Source organism: Delphinapterus leucas, chromosome 17, assembly GCF_059928025.1.
Source record: "Delphinapterus leucas isolate spDelLeu-1000000601 "Yukka" chromosome 17, BTC_Dleu_Yukka2, whole genome shotgun sequence".
Taxonomy (NCBI): Eukaryota; Metazoa; Chordata; class Mammalia; order Artiodactyla; family Monodontidae; genus Delphinapterus; species Delphinapterus leucas.
The window spans coordinates 77,886,453-77,908,295 of NC_143145.1; the positions used below are offsets into that span (position 1 = coordinate 77,886,453).

At 43.5% G+C, this 21,843-nt stretch overlaps 2 protein-coding genes across 3 annotated transcripts in view; one reads left to right on the forward strand and one right to left on the reverse strand.

The window, feature by feature from the left end:
- LOC111185601 (aspartyl/asparaginyl beta-hydroxylase) overlaps positions 1-15,474 on the forward strand; it is a 243,461-nt gene extending 227,987 nt beyond the window's left edge. For both annotated transcript variants that reach the window (XM_089899108.1, XM_089899109.1), the window contains one exon: positions 1-15,474. This exon is cut by the window's left edge. The gene's annotated coding sequence lies outside the window, so the exon portion shown is untranslated.
- Positions 1-21,843, reverse strand: part of CLVS1 (clavesin 1) — a 227,081-nt gene that overhangs the window by 12,936 nt on the left and 192,302 nt on the right. The window contains exons 6-7 of the mRNA XM_089899113.1: positions 17,966-18,076; positions 13,338-13,573 (exon numbers count right to left, since the gene is read on the reverse strand). Coding sequence (XP_089755239.1) covers positions 13,338-13,573; positions 17,966-18,076 — 347 coding nt within the window. The remainder of the gene's footprint in view (positions 1-13,337; positions 13,574-17,965; positions 18,077-21,843) is intronic.

A 21,843-nucleotide genomic window follows, 5' to 3' on the forward strand; every position in this document is an offset into this window, starting at 1 on the left:
TGTGTTCAGTGGGTAGAACCAACAAGACTGGGGAGAAGGTTATGTGTTCAGTTGTGGGCACGGTTAGTGTGAGGGCTTGTGTGGCATCCAGTGAGAGTAGTCAGCTGCCTATATGGTTCTAAAGCTCAGAGGAGAATATTCTAGAATGAACATAAGTTAGGGGCTCCAAGGCATAAAGGGATGCAAGCCACGGGAACGGAGGAGAGCTCCAGAGTGAACATCACAGTGGTAGGAGGTGAACCAGAAGTGGCTTCCTTGAAGCCAAGGGGGTAGAGTGAGAGTTTCAGGAAGGATGGGGTAGTCTGCTCTACTGACCTTCTCCCCACTCAGTTCCTCCTCCAAGTTCCCTATCTTGGGAAGCAGAAATGTTCTCCAGCAAGTTACCCAAGCCAGAGACCTCCAGTCATTCCTGAAATCTCTTCCCTCTGTTCCCCATAATGACTTTATCATCAGGTCATGTTGATTCGACCCACTAAATATCGTTGAGTCCACCTTCTCTCTGCTTCCATTCACACAGCCCTGGTCCAACTACCGCCATCTCTTGCCTGTACTATTGCGGGAGCCCCAGACAGTCTCCGTGCATGTACCATCCCTCACTCCAATTCATACTTCTCACAAAAGGCTGGGTGAGCCTTTTCATCAACTCATATATTCATGTCACTCCCCTGCTTAAAACCTTTCCATGACTCTCCTTTGCTCTTGGGATAAAGGTCAACATCCTTCTCAAGACTTATGTGGTCTTACGTGCCCCACACACACCTCTTCTCGTCTTACTTTCTGCTCTCCAACCTCTCTGGGCTTTTCTGTTCTTGTTTTCGTTTTAATTCTGTATTTCATTGAATCTAAGATGTCATCATTTGTAAGACAGGTCCTGATTTCAGAAATTTTTAATTTAAAAAAATACATCTTATAATTGGTAAAACACGGTCGTCCCAGGAACCACACCCTGCTCCTTCCAAATGCAGGGTGTTTGCTCCCCCAATTCCACACTTCTCCTTTCACCTGGGAACCTTTTTCTCAACCCTCAAGTCTCAGTTTATGCGTCACTTCCTCAGGGAAGCCCTTTCTGACCAGCACCCCTCCCAGACCAGATTAGGACCCTCAAGATGCACCTCATGGTACATCGTCATTGTCAAAGCACTTGTCCTGGTGAGAATAAACCAGCTGTTTGTACAGTGCTGTGTTTAAAGTCTCTCTCCCTTCATAGGCTGTGGACACAGAGAGCAGGGGCAGGGTCTGCCCTTCCAACCACTCTATCCTCAGCAGCTAACACTTCACTTCATCCTCACAGCACAATAAGGCGGATCTAATAGTTTTTCCCTTTGGAGAGAGGAAACCAAGGTCACAGAGGGATAGCTACTCAGGTCACGTGGCTCCTGATTCGAACCCACAGAATCTGATGTAGATCCTGGTCTCGTAATGACTCTATCTTGTACTACGTCTTGGTGTCTAGTAGGTCCTCAATACATATTTGCTGAATGAATAAATGAACAAAATGTTCAAAAAGATAAGTATTATAAAAGTTAATTGTTAATGAAAATTCAGTAACCAGGAGAAATAATCAGACTAAGGAGTTAGTTATAGATACCCGTAGAGACAATTTCAAATTCTGATCAAACATTGATTACAAATAAGACCATGATACTGTCTTGCTCCATTATGCGTGGTTGACTATTAATTAACCTCATCAGTCTACAAAGTCCTCTGTTCCCAACAGCATTTACTGTCATACAGTTCCTTCCTTCCTTCTTTCCTATTTCCCTTCTCCTTTGTCCTCCCTGCCTCTCTCCTTGCCCTCTTTCTTCCTTCTTCAGAAAATGTGCATTGAGCATCTATTATATACTAGGGTATTTGTGAGGCACGGGGTACATATTGGTGAATAAAACAGCCCAGCCCCTGCCCTGAGAGGGTATATAATCTATAGAAGGGAGATTGAATACATAAGCCAACAGATGTGTGATTATGGGAGTGTGATCCCTATTAAGAAGAAAACAGGGACTTCCCTGGTGGTCTGGTGGCTAAGGTTCTGCGCTCCCAATGCAGGGGGCCTGGGTTCAATCCCTGGTCAGGGAACTAGATCCCACATGCTCCAACTAAGAGCCCACATGCCGCAACTAAAGATCCCACATGCCGCAACTAAGACCTGGCGCGGCCAAATAAATAAATATTAAAAAAAAAATTTTAATGAAAACAGTGCTCAGTGACAGAGGAGAGCAGAATGGGAAGGGAGGGGTCTTTGGGACGGGGAGGGTGAAGAACTCCCTCCAGGGCTGTGGGTGGAGAAGCCAGCCCTGATGAAAGTGTGGGCCACGAGCCAGGGGAGAACATCTCGGAGCAGGGAGGCCCTGGAGGCGGTGGACAGAAGCCAATGTGGCAGGGGCCTGTGATAAAGGGGAGCAGCCTTTATCCAATGCAGGGAACCAGTGGGAAGTCTGTAGAGGATGTTGGGCAAAGGGGTGGCATCATTATGATTTTTAAAGATTACACTTAAGATTCCATGGATAATAAGTTAGATTAGAGGGACAGAGAGGAAGGAATAACACTAATAAAGACCAATAAGGATAGAACTGCTATCCAAGCCCAAGAGGGCAGGCTTAACACCAGGACGGGTTGGGGAGTGGAAAATCAGTGCTCCTATGAAGCCTAGACCTTCTTGGCAGACAGAGAGGAGGAGAGGCAGGGGGCCCGTGTCGCTAATTCCCCCCGCCCTGACTTTGCCTTCTGTGTCCAGCACCCACTGTGCATGACCGTCCTGGGTGCAGGGCTCCAAGGGTACAAAATTCCTGCCCTCTGCACACATTAAGGCAAAGAAGAGGGAGATGGCCAGCGTAAGGCTGACTCCTAACCCGGAATTCAAGGCATCTCCCTTCAGGCCACCACACCTGGTCACTGCCTGCTTCTCTCTTAGGGAGTTGGGAATTTCCAGCGTTAGTGGGAAACTTCCACTGGGAAAGAAGTTAAAACTCTAAAAAACTGGAAATCCTTACGAACCATGCTGGAGAAGGAAAGCTACTACTTACCATCCTGTTCCTCTGTAGGACGTCCTGGGTACTGTCTCCCCCTGCTGCCATCTGACTCTGACAGCGACCCCTGAGGTTATATCCACTTTAGAGTTGAGGCAGCCAACACTCCACGTGTGCCTAACATCACATAACTAGAAAAATCAGTGGAAGGAAGTGACCAGAACCCACATCTAGTCCCATAAGGGGAGACTGGGGGGGAAAAAAAGGCAAGTGAGAAGAAGAGAACTGTAAACACTGCCTCAAAGTCTCAAAGCTGAAGCAAGCGGCTCGGTTAGGATGCGGTGACACGTGCCTGGAGCCCCTGAGGCCGGTCTTGAAGAGCAGTGGAGCAGAGGGAAGCCGGGCCAGCGGGGCTGATCGCCGTCATCACAGGGACACAGGCAGCTGCATCCCAAATGGGGCCCTGAAGGAGTTTCCTATGAGATGCTGAAAGCTCAACAATGCTCACTTATGGCCTTGACGTGAGAACTCGAACACTGCAGTTTGGGTAATTTAAGCCCAAATAGGATCTACAGCAGGTTTGCCTAAACCTGAAAAGGAGCTGAAATTCTCTATGCAAGCAGCGCATTGTTTTTATGATTGACACTTCAAAGAGATTTTTATCACGTGTCATGTCAAATATTTGTTTTCATATACGATCACTAAAACTTATACGAGAGACCCACTGCTAGCTAGATGTTGGATACACACAGCGTCAGCGTTATTGGAATCAGGCAAAATGTTTGTCCACCAACAGCAGTATGTTCACAAGAAATAAGCTTTCTTTGCTTTTCTTGCCTAGACTACATCTCCCTTTCCAAGTAATTGCATCTGACTATGAGTCTTCAGCAAACAGGAGTCTTTTTCGGAACAGACACTGTGAGTAGCCAAACACTTTGCACTTGAAACTACACCCAGTCACACCCACGTCTGTTCATTTTCCTCTAATTCAACCCTACTTCCTGGCTTTGCCAGGAGCTTAGAACTCTTTATCTCATAATCTGTCATGTCATTCGTTAAAAAAGAGGAGAACGCGGCATCCCCCCACCATATTTTATCTGGCCTCATTCATGTCCTTATGGACTGAATTCATCGTAGATTTTCTTCCATTCTAATGTTGCATGGCTCTATAGGATGCATTTGCAAGGAGATGCACCACCACCCCCATTTCTGCCCCAGCAAAGTTGTATAAAAGCAGGACATCCATCTCAGCCGGATGCACAAGTAACGATGAGACTAGGCAGCTATTTTTCTCGGTTCTTTAAGATATGTTAACAGTTTCCTGTCAGCATCCACGCAACACTTCAGTATCCAATAACCGACATAAAACACCAGGCACGTGTGGCGCACCCATGAGGTCTTTGCTTCTAGAAGTGACGATATGTCAGGCATTAGCTGCCTGAAGAGGAGTGACACCCCCAAAGTATGAAGTTCAATCCTGTTTGAGCTATAAACCAGTCACAAGACAACTTACAGGGCAGCAGGGACTGTGGGGCATTCATTAAGAAATGACGCATTGTGTAATTTTACTGAACATAACCTCCATATGGAACATCTGTTCCCGGGCCACACAGTAAAATGGGCCCTTTTTTGCCCCAAGTGCTTAGAAGACAAGGGTCCTCCTGTTTCCACACCGCCACCCCTCATTCTTTTCGTATGGGTTGTATTTCATGATGATGTATTACTTCTGCCGGAAATGAGTGGTTATCCAGCAAACGCGTACATTCACCCTATAAAACGAGGAGTACATGCTGAAAGATCACCAAGGTCATGGCCAATTCTATTGACAGCTGAAAACAGTTAGAACGACTTTTTTTTTTTAACCATCCAGGCAGGACCCAAAAGGGAACAACATGGCCAAAAATTTCCTTCTGGCTCAGAAATCTGAACTTGATCCAAGCATTCCCTCACCCTCTCCCCACTCCCTCCAAAAAAGCAGATGGCTCGCAATGTCTTTTGACATCGTCCTACTTCTTCCATGTGGGATCTAGGAGAGGACTTTAGGGAACATAGGGACGAAGGCGTTTTGTCAAAGGGATCAAAAGCAGTCCTTCCACTGTGTAGCTGGACAAGACCCCAAAGCACTGGCCCCTCTGATTGCCCGGTATACAGGCTAGATGATGTGGACCATTTCTCTGGAAGCTGGGGCCACTCCTTCCTGGCATGAGTGAAGGTGCAGCTCAGGTCTTTAAGGCCTCTTCCTCTACAAACAAGTTTCTGGATTCCTAATAAGTTCTAAAGGTTTAATAAATAAATGAAAACAGGAGTTATTGCATATACTCAGCCAAACTTTATCTATGATCAGGCTGCATCAAAACCCCCCAAATTACTGGAAATGACAAAACTTGCCAGTTTTGACTAACGAATGGTGTTATCTCTAGCTAAAAAAATAATCCTGGGAACAAACATCTTTACACGTAAATACACACTGAAGGCAGCACAATCATTGCCGTGTCATGCCAACTTAGAAAGTCGGTATAGAATTTATAACTAAAATGTTACATGTGTGCTCTTCTACGTGGGTGCTGCAGTATTGCCACTTTTTGCCTTGAGGTGCTTTGCTCACACTGGTCTTTTGATTCCATATGGGATAGGGGCCTGTGATCTCAGCACAGAGGAGCTCTCCCTAAATACCTATCGAATGGATAAGGCCAGGCTTCTATACCACTCTGTGTATCTTCAAAGTCACTTTGGCTCTGCTTTTCCTCAAAGTGACTCCGTCTGATTTGGTGGCTGGTGCGCCTGCATCACAGGTTGGGTTTAGCTGTGAGGCCCCATTCAGCTCACTCACTGTACAAGGAAAAAGAAAATGTGCCTTTCTGCCTGTGGTAATTTCTGGGCTTTTGAGAAGGAACCATGGCTCCACCATCATCAGGCTAGGAGTTCCTCTTCCAGGGTTGAGACACGGATGTTTGTTTGGAAAATTAATGAGCTGAATGAGACTGGAATCCCAGATAGTACATTAAAAACATCATCATCACCATCATCCCTTTCCTTGAATAGCAGGGATGCCAGATTGAGCCCAGATCAAAATGCAGATGTATCTGAGCGCACTGCGAGGGGACCTCCAGGAAACAAAGGATGAAAATTGTGAGTCAAAGTTCAGCCCGGTTCCATGAACTTAAATCAGCTCCCTGACTTTCTCTTTCGAATACCCGGGCAGTGTTTTCCATGCTCGTAGCCTCTGGGAGATGAGTGTACTGTAAGATGTTAACAGCTGCTCTACTCAGAAAGCACCCTCTGATGAAATAGCTCTGGTGATGCAGCTTTTTTCCCCTGCAGGACTTCTCAGGACCTTGACTATGATAATCAGACAAAGAAAAATATCTTTTAAATCTTAGTACCAGTGGAAAAAAAGCATAACTGTGTACCATATATACTTATATATTTTTTAACTAAAAAATATTAAGTATGTATGGAGCGCCTGCCATGTGCAGGATACCATGCTTTTGGCAGAAGCCAGCAGTGTGGCCAAACCAAAAGTCTTCAGACTGAAGGTTAGGACGCTGAGCTTGATTCCCAGCTATTCCACTGAAGCAGCAATAGGCAAGGGGATGGGGTGGATATCTTTACATTATGGTTGATGGTCCACAAAATGTAATGGAAATTTACCACCTATAAGACTAAAATTTAAGTTAAGCATCAAATAACTTTGTTTTTGTTAAAATTAAAGATCTTAGGAGAGTTTTGTAAATAACGCTGATTCCATCATGGCAACATGAGTTTGTGATTACTTAATAAATGCAATGTTCTCATTACCCAACATCTATATATGTGTGTGTGTGTGTGTGTGTGTACACACACACACACAACCATGTGGGGGACACCTGATGATCTCCAGATGACATCTAAGGACCTCCTCCAGCTCTAAAATCTCCTAAGTCCCTGATAATAAGGAGAATGATAAAATGTATTTTATATGCAATTTTAGTATTTTATATACAATTTTTGTGGAGGGTGTTTATCCTGCAAACGGAAGCTGTCTGCAGTGGTTTAGACAAGAAGAACCTGCTGGAGATCAATAGAGGATGGCCTTAAATAGACTGTTTTTCTCCCTGGCTGCCCTGGTACAGACCACCTGTCCTTCCGGTATGGAGGGAACACACTGATCTGGTCTGCACCCCTTCCTCTTTCTATAACAATCTGGTTTAGTCCGGGATCTTACCCCGCCCTCCACCAGAGTGACCACATGCCCAGGCCTGGAAATTCAGATGCACACACGCCCTGCCTCAGTGATGGGCTCAGAGACGGCGCAAAGCCTGGCTTTTCAGAGGCCTCCCTTTAACGTTCGCCCGGAAATGCGGGGAAAGACACTTTATTTCTTTGAGATCATCAGCTCCATTGCCAATAGCTGCCATCAGGGTCGACTAAGATTGGGAGCAACCAATGGAGGCATGAAACAATGCATCTGAGAGCAATTTGTCATCTCTCCCGGGCTGCAGGGGGGCTGGAGATAACCTCGCCTTCTCAGTGCTGGCTCTGAGCAGACTGTACCAAACCGGCCGCTTCTGCACGAGCACGGCTCCACCTCTAGGGAAAGGCTTTAGTTCCTTACTTGGAATCAAGATCTTAGGATAAAACTTACATAGGATTTAGCACCAGTAATTTTAAAAAAATATATGTATATATGTGTATGCATTTCAACATACACATATATCCATTTGTACATAAACACCAAATATATAGTATACATATATGTACAAGTACATGTGTAGATGTCTACACATATAATACCTACAAATATATTTTAAAAAGTAAAACCTTTCCAAAAATGCTCCTCAGCCACCAGTAGTTACGTCAAGATTGTGTATGGGTGTGCCTTTTTAATGATATCCATAGCCATTTTAATTACTTTATCAGAGATATAGGCTAGAACCAGAAAGTAATTAATAAACCAAACCTAATAACTGAAAGAGATGTCACAAAATCTGTGACACTGATTTAAAGACCCTGCACTTCCTTCATGGGACAGAAATTCCTGGCCTGCCCTCCCCAAACTGAAGCAGGGCTGCTTGTTCCCAATCCAAGCCATTCCCTCCTCCTCCCAGGCAGCAAAAGCTCCCTCAGTTTGGGTGTTGTCCTCCCCTGTGAATCAGGGTGGACTCCTGCTTCAGAAATCTTCACTCGTGCTGGATGCAGGGGTAAGGACCTGGGTTCTGGTGGCAACCCCTGAGCCACTAGAATAAACATTCCTGTAGCCACCTTACTTTGTAACTTCTCATTATGTGAAATAATACATTTTCCTTATTGTTTAAAGCAATGCAGTTGGAGTTTTGTCATATTCGCAGCCAAATAATTATGTAGAGCCTAATACAAAGCCTACTTACTGTTATTTGTTGGACAGTATTAAAAAGTTTGGCTACCTACTTTCCAGATCTTAAACATATTCCAGTAGTAGATTAGGAGGAAGTAGGGTGCTTCAGACCTACACAGTCCCAAGAACACAAAGTGGCAGCCGATGGCCTGAGAGCAAGGCCATAGACTATAACAAATAAAATAAAAAACAGAAACAAGAAGTTCAAAATACAAAACTCAGGGTCATCTAGTATTAGAGCAGAAAATGTCACACACTCAGCCCACAAAGGCATTATCGTATCAAAGAACTGACCAATATAGAAATAAGTAGTATAGAGAAATTTTCAACTAAACTAATAATTTTTTAAAGTTTCTGTGCTCAAGGGTTGAACCAAAACTACCTGGAAAAAAAAAAAAGTGCTGTTAGAACCACTCATTCACTGAGAACATCACACATCTTGGATTTTACTCTGCGCCTGTGCCAGAATGCGTTGTTCCGAGCCGCCTGGAACTGAGATAATTTCTGCTCCTGAACCACATTATGAAAAGTGATTAGGTCCCAAGGACACTCACAAAAGCCCATTTGATTCCAAATGGGTCTGAAGACTGTTGGAAACTATGGCAGGATTAGGACTACGGGCATCGTCTACCCAGTGGAATTGACAGCGCTGTTGCAGAGGTCAGACCCAGGTCTTCTGGCTCAGAATAAGGAGGCACGTCCCGAAGCCGTGCAGCAGGGCACACGCTGGCCCATAAGCTGCCTGCCCGTCTCTGGATGGTGCAACTTGGGGCCGCCTGACAGGCTGTGCTGGAGAACAGGCCACCATATGGGGTGGGGGGCTGGAAGAGATGACCTTCAAAGTCTCCTCCAATTCTGTTTCCAATTTTCTCATCCCCTCTGGGTCCTTACAGGTCAAAAGATGCTCTGAATGATGACTGTTCTGTCCCTGTAATCTCCACTTTCATCAGAGAGCTTTGTCTGTGAGGCATCTGACGGCAGGCACAGCCCGATAGCAGGAGTGGTCCCTCCTTGCTGGCATCACTGCTGGCACCAGGCTGTCGCTGCCCATCCTGCTGCTGCCTGAAATCCCCAAGCAAAGACTCAAGGATGCCAAGGACAGCAGGACTGGTGGGGTAATGAGATGCATATGCAGTTGCTAGCTACTCTGGCATAGTCCTGGATGTTGACTCTGATATATTACCTTCTCCAAAACCTGGGTCAGCTTTGCCTTCCTTCACGAAGACTGCTCTGAGTCTTCTGGTTGAAATTAGTGAATGTGTCCTCAGAGCACTGCAGCAGGTCTAACACCTCCTTCATAGTGGCTCTCCCATTCTGCACAAATACAGTTATTTGTGCGGACATCTTATCTCCCCTATAAGATCCTAAGAGGCAAGATCCAGGGGAGTCTTGGTAAAGCAGAATTAGCTCTTTCCGTCTGGGAGCTGACAATTTGTTTGAAGCAATTGGGCAAGTGCACCAAGGATGGGTTTGCAGGGTGGCAGCTTTCACTCAATGTTGAAATGCAGCGAGCGTGTAGAGCGTGCAGAGCACATAGAGCGTGTCTGCTGCGTGTCTGCTGCGTGTCTGCTGTGCGTCGGACGTGGAGTTGGATTCTTGGGGAGGGAGTGAGGTGAACAAGAGTTAGTTAGACAAAGCCTTTACCCTCCAGAATTCACTGGCTGATAAGGGAGGGTGTCACCTCCTCTGATCCTCAACATTAATTCAGAGGTGGAACTTGGAGTCAGGACATGTCTAGTCACCCAAAAAAGGTGTAACTCTGTAACTGATCATCTGGGGAAAGAGTGGCAAATTCCTGTTTCATGCCACTTGACTTTGGAAGTTCAGACATAGGAAGGTATGATGGCTGTATCCGAAAGAGATAGGGTAGGGACAGGCCACATGAGATACACTATTCCTGTCCATGGAGGCGTTGGAGAGAGAAGGCTGGCACTGGAGTTGAGGATAGAAAGTACAAGGAAAAGCAGGCAGCATGCCATATCTTATAGAGGACACGAACCCAGAGCACGGAGCCAGCGTGCCTGGGTCTGAGTCCCAGCTTGGCCATTTACTAGCTGTGTGAGCTCGGGCAGTTGCTTAACCTCTCTGTGTCTCAGTTTCCTCATTTGTAAAACGAGAATAATGACAATACCTTTCTCATACAGTTGTGCTGAGGATTTAAAGAGTTTAATGAGCTAAAGGGCTCAGAACAGTGTCAAGAGTGTGAGTTGTCGTTACAGTTGTTACTGTGCTGTCATCTGGACTGAGAGTAGGTCAGGACGCGGGCCGCTAAGTCAGTCCCTTCCCTGTTGAGGCACAAAGCCAACCTCAGCCACCATGACCACCACTTCCCAGAGAATGTTGACTAATAACCTGGGGAGTAAATGAATTTCCAGGTCCCTCCCGTCCCAGCAGAGAGGTGTTCCAGACATTTGAGTGTAATAATCCTGACTGAGCAGGAAATGCAGAGCTGCTTCTCCTCCTGGACACTGTGTCAGTTCAGGACATCAACATGAGCCCAGCGACCCAAAGGAGGCTTTGACAGTGACACTGCTCCCTCCCCAAACATCTCCAGAATTCAGCTGTTCTTCTACCACTTCATTGTCCGTTCCAGCCCTCATCTTCCCACCTGAGCCCCCATATCAGCTGCTGATGGCTTTTAGCCTCCTTTTCTCTGATAATTCCACGATCCTTACAAACCCCAGACTGTAACTGTGCTTAACTATGTCTGGCGGGAAAATACAGATGAAAACAAAAATACGTACGGCTGTCCCACCATCAGGATTATGGTTAAAACTGACCTAGAGGGGTGGGATGGGGAGGGTAGGAGGGAGGCCCACAGGGGACGGGATGTAGGGATACATGGAGCTGATTCCGTTTGTTGTGCAGCAGAAACCAACACAACATTGTAAAGCAATTATAATCTAATAAGGATAAAAACAACCAAACTCGTAGAAAAGGAGGTCTGATTTATGGTTGCCAGGGGCAGGGGGGAGGGGGAGGGAAAATTGGACGACGGTGGTCAAAAGGTACAAACTTCCGGTTATAAGAAAAATAAGTACTAGGGATGTAACGTATGTACAACATGATTAATATAATTAAAACTGCTGTTATGTTATACGTGAAAGTTAATAGAGTAAATCTTAAATCTTGAGTTCTCATTACAAGGAACAAAAGTGTTTTCTATTTCTTTAATTTTGTATCTATATGAAGTGATAGATGTTCACTAAACTTATTGTGATAATCATTTCATCACGTGTGTAAGTCAAATCATTACGTTGTATACCTTGAATTTATACAGGGCTGTATGTCGATTATATCTCAAGAGGAAAAAATGAAGTCTGATAATATCAAGCACTTTTCACGGGTCTGGGAGAGAGATTCTTACATACTCCTGGTGGGAAGAGGGTCATTTTGGAGGGCAGCTAGGCAGTGTGGACTGAAATTTAAGATACACAGTCCTCTGACCCAGCAGCCTCAGGGCTCCAAGTCTACCCAGAGGAACTTTCTCCTGAGAATGAAAGAGGCACATCAAAAAGGTTCAAAAGGTTCATTGAGCCCCATTTAGAACAGAGAAAAAGCCTAACTGCCCATCAACAGGGAAATGGCTACACTGTGATATATCCATGTTCCGGAACACTACACAGCACCGAAAACATAAGATACACCTAGATTTACTGACGTGGAAAGATGTTACATAATGACATGTTATGAGATGAGCTGTGTCCCCTCCTCAAGTTCATGTTGAAGTCCTAAGCCCTAGTGCCTCAGACTGTGACTATATCTGGAGATAGCATCTTTAAAGAGGTTAATTAAGATAAAATGAGGTGGGCCCTAAGCCAATATGGCTGGTGTCCTTATAAGAAGAGGAGATTAGGATACAGACACTCACGAAGAGACCATATGAAGACACAGAGAGGAGATGGCCATCTACAAGGCAAGGAGAGAGGCCTCGGAAGGCACCAACCCTGCAGATACCTTGATCTTGGACTCCTAGCCTCCAGAAATATGAGAAAATAAATTTCTATTATTTAAGGCACCTAATCTGTCCTAGTCTATGGGACTTTGTTACAGCAGCCCTATCAAACTAGGCTACACAATACCCGGTATTAGATATTTTCTCTGGATGTGTATAGATGTGTGTAATATATGGAAAAGAGAACGGAAGGGCTCACCCCAGTCTGATCCCTCCTTTGGGGAGGGGTTGGTATTGGGGAATAGTGATTGAAGGAGTAAAATAAAGTTTTACCTTTTATACATTTCGTACATTATTTGTACATCAGTTTTTTAAAAACTCTCCTTCATGGCTCTCCACTGAACACAGTATGCAACGTACTTCCCCACCTGCATCCAACCATTTTTGGAACATTATTCCCACTCTCACCCCTGACCCTCACACGCCTATCTGCAACACCACACCAGAACATCCCATCCCTCCACTGCCTCCAGGCCTCTGTCTATCTTGTCTTTTCCTCCTTTTGAAGACTGAGCTGCTGATTTTCATCCTTCAGAGCCCAGCTCAAACATCACTCACATTAGAAATTGGTTGCTAGAAGTCTTACTTGGCAGATTTTCCCAGGGCCGCCTTCTCGGTTTTTTTGTTTTTAACGTCTTTATTCATTTTTGTACTCCCAGTGCCTACTCAGTGACTGTGGCCAAGTAAATGCTCAATAAATGGTTCCAAATGCATCAATGATAGAAACGTTTTCTAGCAGACTGCTTTTTCATTCAGTGTATCTCAAAGGTCCCACATTTCATTCTGTGTGAGTTAACAGATTCCGTAGAGACTAGGACTGTAATCACGACATGAATGAGGTCCCAGCCTTTTACTGTTTCTATCATACAATGGGAACAACTGTATTTCTGGGCCAGCCAACCCCCATTTACTTTCAGTTCTGGTGAACTCAGCTGAGAATGTATTGCAGTTTATTTTATTCAAGTTCTGTGCCCATAAAGGTCTTCAATTACTTAACCCACAATAGGCCCAAATCCAAAACGCCTCTGGATCTCTAACTGGGAGGCTCTGCTAACCCAGGCCTTACCTCTTCATCGGCTTGGGTGAGCACTCTCTCTCCAGATTGGAGGATGTGTGTTTCACGTGCATTGCATTATAGGAGGTGTGAGTGTAGTCATTTTCATCGCTGTAGTCAGGACCCAGTAACGTCCGGGCCCAGGTTCCCATGTCATAAGGAGGAAGGGTTCCTCCAAATTCAGACGGCAAAAATTCAGGGTGTATTAGCTGGTGGAGGCTGTTTAAGTTGTTTCCGTGCAGGAAAATCTGGAAAGAAAAAATAATTAGCAAGGAAAACATCCAAAACTTATGACCAAGCATTTAATCTAATACACAATCTAGCAATGACAAAGTGGATGCGCTGCTGGTGATCACGGGGTTTAAAGAGGCGTTCAATTTTGTGTCTGTAGCTTAATCTGCATAAAGTGTTAATTTATTGCTCAGAAAAGGGCCTGAATTAATAGTCCTTAAAAATGAAGTTCATGAACAAATTGGGTATTACTTGGCCATGGCCCGAATTTACACGTACGACGTCATCTCTTAATTATCCCTGCTGATGAAAAGAGTAGGGATGCAGCCCATCCGAAACCATCGAGTCATGCTTCACACACAGCTCCACATTGCTGTGTTCTCCCCCGGAGTACCCTCTGAACCCTCCTCAACCCTCTCCATCCTTCCCAAGCCTACACCCAGTGGCAACTTCTTTCTCAGTCTGTCCCCGTGGCACCTGCCCACTCTGGTTGTCCCCTCTTCCCCAAATTAACTCTTCATTGTGTGATGACTTCTAGTTTTTTCTGATTTGTTCATTTATGTCTTGCTTCCCCATAGCAAGAAAAGAATGCTCAGGAAAAGGGACAGTGTCGTCTTTCTCTTTTAATACTCCCCTAGCTCCCAGGGTGGTGTGGGCACAAGGAAAAAGCTCAGTGAATTCTTAGTCAGTGGAACTGAAAACGGACCTGAGAATTTACCGTGAGATATTTTTGCAATGATTTTCTGTTTTTGTCTGGATTTGCCAATACCTTCAACAAACAAGTTTGCATCTTCTAAGCATATGATAGATGGTGATGGAAATTAGTCAAGCCGGGGAGAAAACACCCCCAAATAACAACATTTTCAAACAAATCTATAAAGTGGATAAGCCACAAGTTGATAATTACCATTGCCTGCGATTTAGGAATCGACTCCTGAAAGTTTATCTAAAGTGCATCTGTATAATGACATCGGTTCCCACACTTCTTCAAGTTGCAGGCTTAATGCGCATAAACTGTACTCAAGTATAGGGCCATCAATTACACACACACACACACACACATACTTAACCATGATGAAGTGTAAATGTGATTTTTAAAATACATAGAGTATAATAATATACCATATAAGTATTATGCTATATACTACATACTACAGGCATCCCTTGTTTATTGTGCTTTATTGCACTTCACGGATATCATGCTTTTTATAAATCGAAGGTTTGTGGCAACCCTATGTCAAGCACATGGCATCAAGTCCATTGGTGCCATTTTTCTAACAGCGTTTGCTCTCCTCGTGTCTCTGGGTCACATTTTGATAATTCTGTCAATAGTTCAAACTTTTTCATTATTATTATATTTGTCATGGTGATCTGTGATCAGTGATCCTTGATGTAACTATTACACTTTTTTTGTTGTTTTTTATTTTTAATTAAGGTATGAACTTTTTTTAATAAAAATTTTACTTTTAAAATTTAATAATTATTAACATTTATAATATATTTACGTTGTTTTGGACAATTGTGCATTAATAGCATTTTTATGATTACCCAACTTAAAAGAAAAATTTTTGATACTTAAAGCATTAGGGTCATGGGTAATCAAAGAGTAATTTAAATTTATATACATATTTTTGTTGCAAAGAAATGTAACAGGGTGACCGATAAAATGCTTTCCAGTATAAAAAAATGTTATATGAAGCTATGATTCGGTGGGGGAAGTATAATGGAAACACAAGTTCAAGGAGAACAAAAAGAACATGTAAAGTTTCTGACTGTTAATGAGGAATTTGTTTAATAATTTTTTAACATCTTTATTGGAGTATAATTGCTTTACAATGGTGTGTTAGTTTCTGCTTTATAACAAAGTGAATCAGCTATACGTATACATACGTCCCCATATCTCCTCCCTCTTGCGTCTCCCTCCCACCCTCCCTATCCCACCCCTCTAGGTGGTCACAAAGCACCGAGTTGATCTCCCTGTGCTATGTAGCTGCTTCCCACTAGCTATCTATTTTACGTTTGGTAGTGTATATATGTCCATGCCACTCTCTCACTTCGTCGCAGCTTACCCTTCCCCCTCCCTGTGTCTTAAAGTCCTTTCTCTATGTCTGCGTCTTTATTCCTGTCCTGCCCCTAGGTTCTTCAGAACCATTTTTTTTTTTTTTAGATTCCATATATATGTGTTAGCATACGGTATTTGTTTTTCTCTTTCTGACTTACTTCACTCTGTATGACAGACTCTAGGTCCATCCACCTCACTACAAATAACTCAATTTCGTTTCTTTTTATGGCTGAGTAATATTCCATTGTATATATGTGCCACATCTTCTTTATCTAGTCATCTGTTGATGGACACTTTGGTTGCTTCCATGTCCTGGCTATTGTAAATAGAGCTGCAATGAACATTTTGGAACATGACTCTTTTTGAATTACGGTTTTCTCAGGGTATATGCCCAGTAGTGGGATTGCTGGGTCGTATGGTAGTTCTATTTTTAGTTTTTTAAGGAACCTCCATACTGTTCTCCATAGTGGCTGTATCAATTTACATTCCCACCAACAGTGCAAGAGGTAAGGTATGAACATTTTTTTAGACATAATGCTACTGCACACTTAATAGACTACTTTATCACAATACTCGCCTTTTTGCGGTGGTCTGGAACCGAACCCGCGATATCTCCGTGGTGTGCCTGTTTATTATAATGTACTATATAAGTATATAATAAATACTTGCTACTTTGTTCTGTTGTACTGATTTTAACTTGTGATGTAATGACATCATTTAAAGAGGAAGGGGACAAGAAGCTAAGTGTTAAAATTCTTCACAAGAATACTGTAGCACTTCAGAAAACAATGTACATTTTCTGACACTGGATTGTTGGCTATGACTGAATTTTAACAAGAATGTTTTTGAAGAAATTCACATATTCTGGCTTTTGCAAAATGTCTCACTGGAGGAATTGTAGTATTTGAAGCATGGAAAAGCTGGAGCAAAATACTGGCCCTGGTACCCACCCACGCAACACTTCCAGTTCTTAGAGGAAAAGAAGCGCTGTTGAAACTGGCCCTCTCTCCGGGGGTCCTGTGGGGTGGAGGAATTCAGCAGGTAGACGGTGGAATCCCCACCTGTCAGATTCTGTTCTGCACCCAGAGCTCCAGAAACCCCCTTCAATGGCACAGCACAAATGTCGATTGCTTTGTGGGAGGAATTCCCACTGGATCCTTCTTAAGTAGAAAATGAAGCCAGTGGGAAGCATGAAGCCACACTGGGAACAGTCTAGGGCACTTCTCTGCCTGTATCACTGTCGTGAACCCCAGACAGATTGCAGAATGTTCCAGAATGTCTCTGCCTCTTGGGGCTGGTGAATTCTAGTTCCCAGTTCCACACTCATTTGGGGACAGCGGAATTACCCCGTATCCCATACCCTACTGCCGTGTTTCCTAAGGATCTGGAAGCATCTGAGGTCTAGGAGTTAGGAAACCTGCAGAGTGTGTAGGGGAGGGTGTCCCTCACATCGTCATTCCCCCCCGAATACTCAGAGCTCTTCCCCAGCACGGGGTCCCTGGGGCATAGAGGCCTATGTAAGGCGCTGTAAGACTGACACTGGTTCCTTTAAGAGGTGATGTCCCTGAGCCAGGTGATAGCTGAAATCGGAAAGCTTACAAGAAAAGAGAGCTAAATGGGAAAGAGAAATTAGTGTCACGGAGTCTCTACTACGTGAATGGCTTTATGCTATCTGTCTCGTTAAATTACTCCAGCCACTCTGTGATGTGGGTGTTAGTTTTTCCATTTTACAAATGAAGAAACTGAGATTCCGAGTGGTTAAAGAATGTTCGGTTTCTCAGCTAACCAGAATGCCATGAAAAAATACCCAGCCCTGGTGGAAGAGGCTGGCTTCCCAAATGTCATCGGCTGATGCAATCAAGATTTTAAAAGCCTTCTTCCTACGAGCTCTGTTATTTCCAAAGAAGAATGCTTTCCCAGCCTCAAAGGTGACGGAGCTGGCAGCTATGACCCAAGAGCCATGGGGAAAAATACAAATCATCAGTATTCTTCGTAGCAATAATATATTCACAGGACAAAATGCTAGCTCTTAAAATATTCCATGAACAGGAAGCTGCTTGACTCCATATTTCCCACAAGCATTTACAGTAAAAGGGGCATCTGGTATTTGCATGCCTTCCATGTTTCCTTTGGTTTGTCACCCGAACTGTAAAATAACTCAGTTACTCAATTACTGATTAAATCCAGGCCATTTGCAAACTCCAGCTGAGGCTCAAATGCTCAGGGACTACAGAAAAGCAGGAAAAAACACAATGAAAAATAGAGAGAGAGGGAGAGAGAGAGAGGGAGAGAACAGGCTTCGTAACTGTGCCTCTGAATCCCCCCTTTGGGTTTTTGTTTTCATTACCCGTTTCCTGGTCTTGTCTTTAAGGAATGGCTTGATGAGCGTATACAGGGCATGAATGTACCAGGGCTGGTTGACAAAATGGACTCCTCCGAAGCGGGCAGGAAAGCTGTCCTGGGTGGAAAGAAAGAAACGCACACCAATGAGCGCACATCACAGGTTAGAGGGGAGCAGCCTGCTTCTTCTCTCAGACTGAAGCACCAGCTAGCGGAGGGAGAGACAGGAAACACACTTACTTCCCAGCTGTTAAGGTCTTCTCTGTTCCCCTTGCCTCCCTCTTCCCCTGAGGCTCCACAACTGAGAAATCATACATCAGGCCTGTCTTTTCCAAGTCACAATTATATGACCTCCGACATGACACCAGAGCGTTTGCAGCCCAGATAGTGAAGGAGTTGGGATTCTTCATAGTGTCAGGGCACCAAGGCTTCAGTTCCCATGAGCCCTACAAGATGGCTGTCTTTACCCTTTACCCTCATTCTCTGCTCTCCAGCTCCAGCCCTGTCCACTGGGTGATCATGACAGTAACTCAACTTTCTGGGTTATTGAAGCTGTGTAGGGAGGGGTTGGAAAACGATTTCAAAGGCTCTTCAGAGATGGGGCTCTCTGAAATCCTCCAAAGTCTGACAGCATCCAACATCTGTGGCTCCCTTTCACAGATTTCAGAACTGGCTCCTTACTTCAACCTGGGATCCACACAGTAGGTCCCAGGGACAGACATTTGCTCATTGATGGGCTAGTTGATTCCCCTAATTGAGGTCCTCCTTTTCTGCAGGTGAACACATTTTGTAAATATCAGGAAATAAGAGCATTTAAAAAAATGCTTTCAATTTTAGAATCCAGCTCAGGGCATAAGCTTACACTTTAGAAGCCGAGAAGCTGCTCTGCATGCTAATTAGATCCACAGAACAAGGGACCTTGACCATAAAACCTGAGCTAGTCCCACAGCACCAGGTCCTGAGTTCCTGATATAGGGCTTCCAAAGATTGCATTCGTGTGGTTAATGGCATTAAAAAAGAAGGAACATCTAATGCAATTCGAATTGCCAAGTGCACTGGCAATCAATTTCATTGCAACAAACATCTTTGTAGAATGTTAGCAAGATGGGATGAAAGCAGAAGGAGCCTAGTTATCTGAGCTAACAGTTCAGGCTACTAGCTGCTCCTTGCGGTGTATGAAATGCCCTGCCTGGGTCTTTTTTAGTCACAAAGAATGAGGGTTATTAACTTTTTTCAGAACCCTTTGAGTCTATAGGCTCCATGGGCACCTTCTACATTGAGACCTAGTTTCCAATTTAAGTACATGGACCTGTGCTTAAAGGTCAACCTTTTAAAAGTTTAACAATAATTTTGCCTCTATCTAGACATTTTACAGAGTACAAAGGAATTAAATATTTTGAAGGGTAAACTAGACAATTTCAGTAAAAGGTCTTTGTTTTGAGGGGTATGTATTTTTTCTTTTGTTTTTTCTATTTTTAAAAAAACTTAATGAAACCACCAAGTAAGGGTGGAGAGACCGTTTATACCAATTTGCACATTTGTCATAATCTCTCACTATTCCAAATGTAAATTTAGAAAAGTAGAAGTTCTTAATAAAGTTTTCTTTTCTCTTTCAGGTACAGTTTGGGATCTAAAAATTCTTTGGTTTCTTAAAAAGCAAGACCTTTCCCAGAAGGTTTTCCTTTGCAATGAGCACTAAGCAATAGCCTCAGTCTTTTAGGGCCTTTTGAACTTGTTATCCTGAACTAAAAATAACTGTAATTCATTGTCTTACATGCTAAACAGGGGTTCTGGGGCTGTAGAAGGAGAAAAAGAGCAAAGAGTTTATCTGTAAACCAGGGCTTTACTATCCTTTTCTTTTTTTTTTTTTTACATCTTTATTGGAGTATAATTGCTTTACAATGGTGTGTTAGTTTCTGCTTTATAACAAAGTGAATCAGTTATACATATACATATGTTCCCATATCTCTTGCGTCTCCCTCCCACCCTCCCTATCCCACCCCTGCAGGTGGTCACAAAGCACCGAGCTGATCTCCCTGTGCTATGCAGCTGCTTCCCACTAGCTATCTACCTTACGTTTGGTAGTGTATATATGTCCGTGCCTCTCTCTCGCTTTGTCACAGCTTACCCTTCCCGCTCCCCATATCCTCAAGTCCATTCTCTAGTAGGTCTGTGTCTTTATTCCCATCTTACCCCTAGGTTCTTCATGACATTTTTTTTTCTTAAATTCCATATATATGTGTTAGCATACGGTATTTGTCTTTCTCTTTCTGACTTACTTCACTCTGAGGTCTATCCACCTCATTACAAATAGCTCAATTTCATTTCTTTTTATGGCTGAGTAATATTCCATTGTATATCTGTGCCACATCTTCTTTATCCATTCATCTGATGATGGACACTTAGGTTGCTTCCATCTCCTGGCTATTGTAAATAGAGCTGCAATGAACATTTTTCAATAGGACCAATAAGAGGGTTTTTATTTCTTTTGAGAGTCTATTACATAATATATTTCTAGGTTGGTCAAGTGGAAGAAAACTCTGTAAATACTACTGCAAAGGCACTAGGTAAAATCTCAAAGAAAACATTAACCTTTACAAAATATCTAGAGACTCCTAATTTTTGTCTATGGAATCTCAGTCCTCAAAGACAGCAGCACTGTCTTCGATTTGTGTCAGAAGAGATTGAAAGAAAACAGGGCTGAGACCCATCAGTTGTCTGTGGGTTGGCCCTGGCTTGGAGTCTAACATCTTGAGGGCATATGGGATCTTACTGATCTCATTCCGGTCGGCAAATGAATATGTGCAGATAAACACATGTAACAAGGCTCTCCTGTGTAATAAGGGCAATGTGCAAATGGTATGGTTATCCTCGAATGAGCCTGACTGCATTATTAATTAGTGTGTGTGTGTGTGTGTGTGTGTGTGTGTGTGTATTGTGCAAAGGGAAGGATGAGGGAAGGGAAAATTAGAAAACAGAGGGCTCTTTTAAGCAATGCCTATCATTCTTGGTCGTTTTGCCTGATCTCATTAGCCAACCACAGATAAATGGGAAGTTGTCTGTCACACAAATGTCTCCCAGGACCCCAAAGGAGTCCACCACCCTCACGAAGGTGCATTTCTTAGGGGCTGGAGCAGACCTATCTCAATATGGTAAACCTTGATTCCATGACAATGTGACATTTTGTTTTTCAGAGTTCTTGGTGACTAAAGAGTATGCTCCAAAAACATACCCCAGGTTCAAGAACGTGGCATTAATTTCTGTGTATTTCATGCATTTATCAATAAAGATATAATACAATTTTGAATTATAAACATATTCAAATCATTAAAATTATCTTTTCCCTAGTTTATTTTAAATTAATTTATTTCCTTATTACAAAAAATATACCCATTCTAGAAGAGTACAAAATTGATTAAAAAAATTATTTGAAAAATTAGAACATACAAAAAGATAAGAAAGAAGAAAAGAAAAAACACCTACCATCCTACTGCGAAAGACTATGTTACTTACTGTGTTCTATGATTCAGGACAGGCTACATTATGTTATAGTAACACACAACCCCAGCTTTTTATCATTTAAAACTGGAAAGATTTCCTTCTCGTTCACACAGAATGTCCTTGCAGGGTTGGCAGGAGCCGGGCTTGACCTTTTCTCGGCCAGGGATGTAGCCTCCCCGTCTGGAACAGGGCAGCCACAGCTGAGGGAAACAGCGTGGGGAATCGCACCTTAGCTCTTAAGGTTGGCTGCCAGAAGGGACATGCTTCACCTGTCACATTTTACAGGCCAAGCACGTGGCTGACTTCTAGGGTGTCAGGAAGTACAATTCTACCATGTGGCTGGTAAAGAAAAGACCAGAAGTGCTGGTGAACAGCACTAATGAT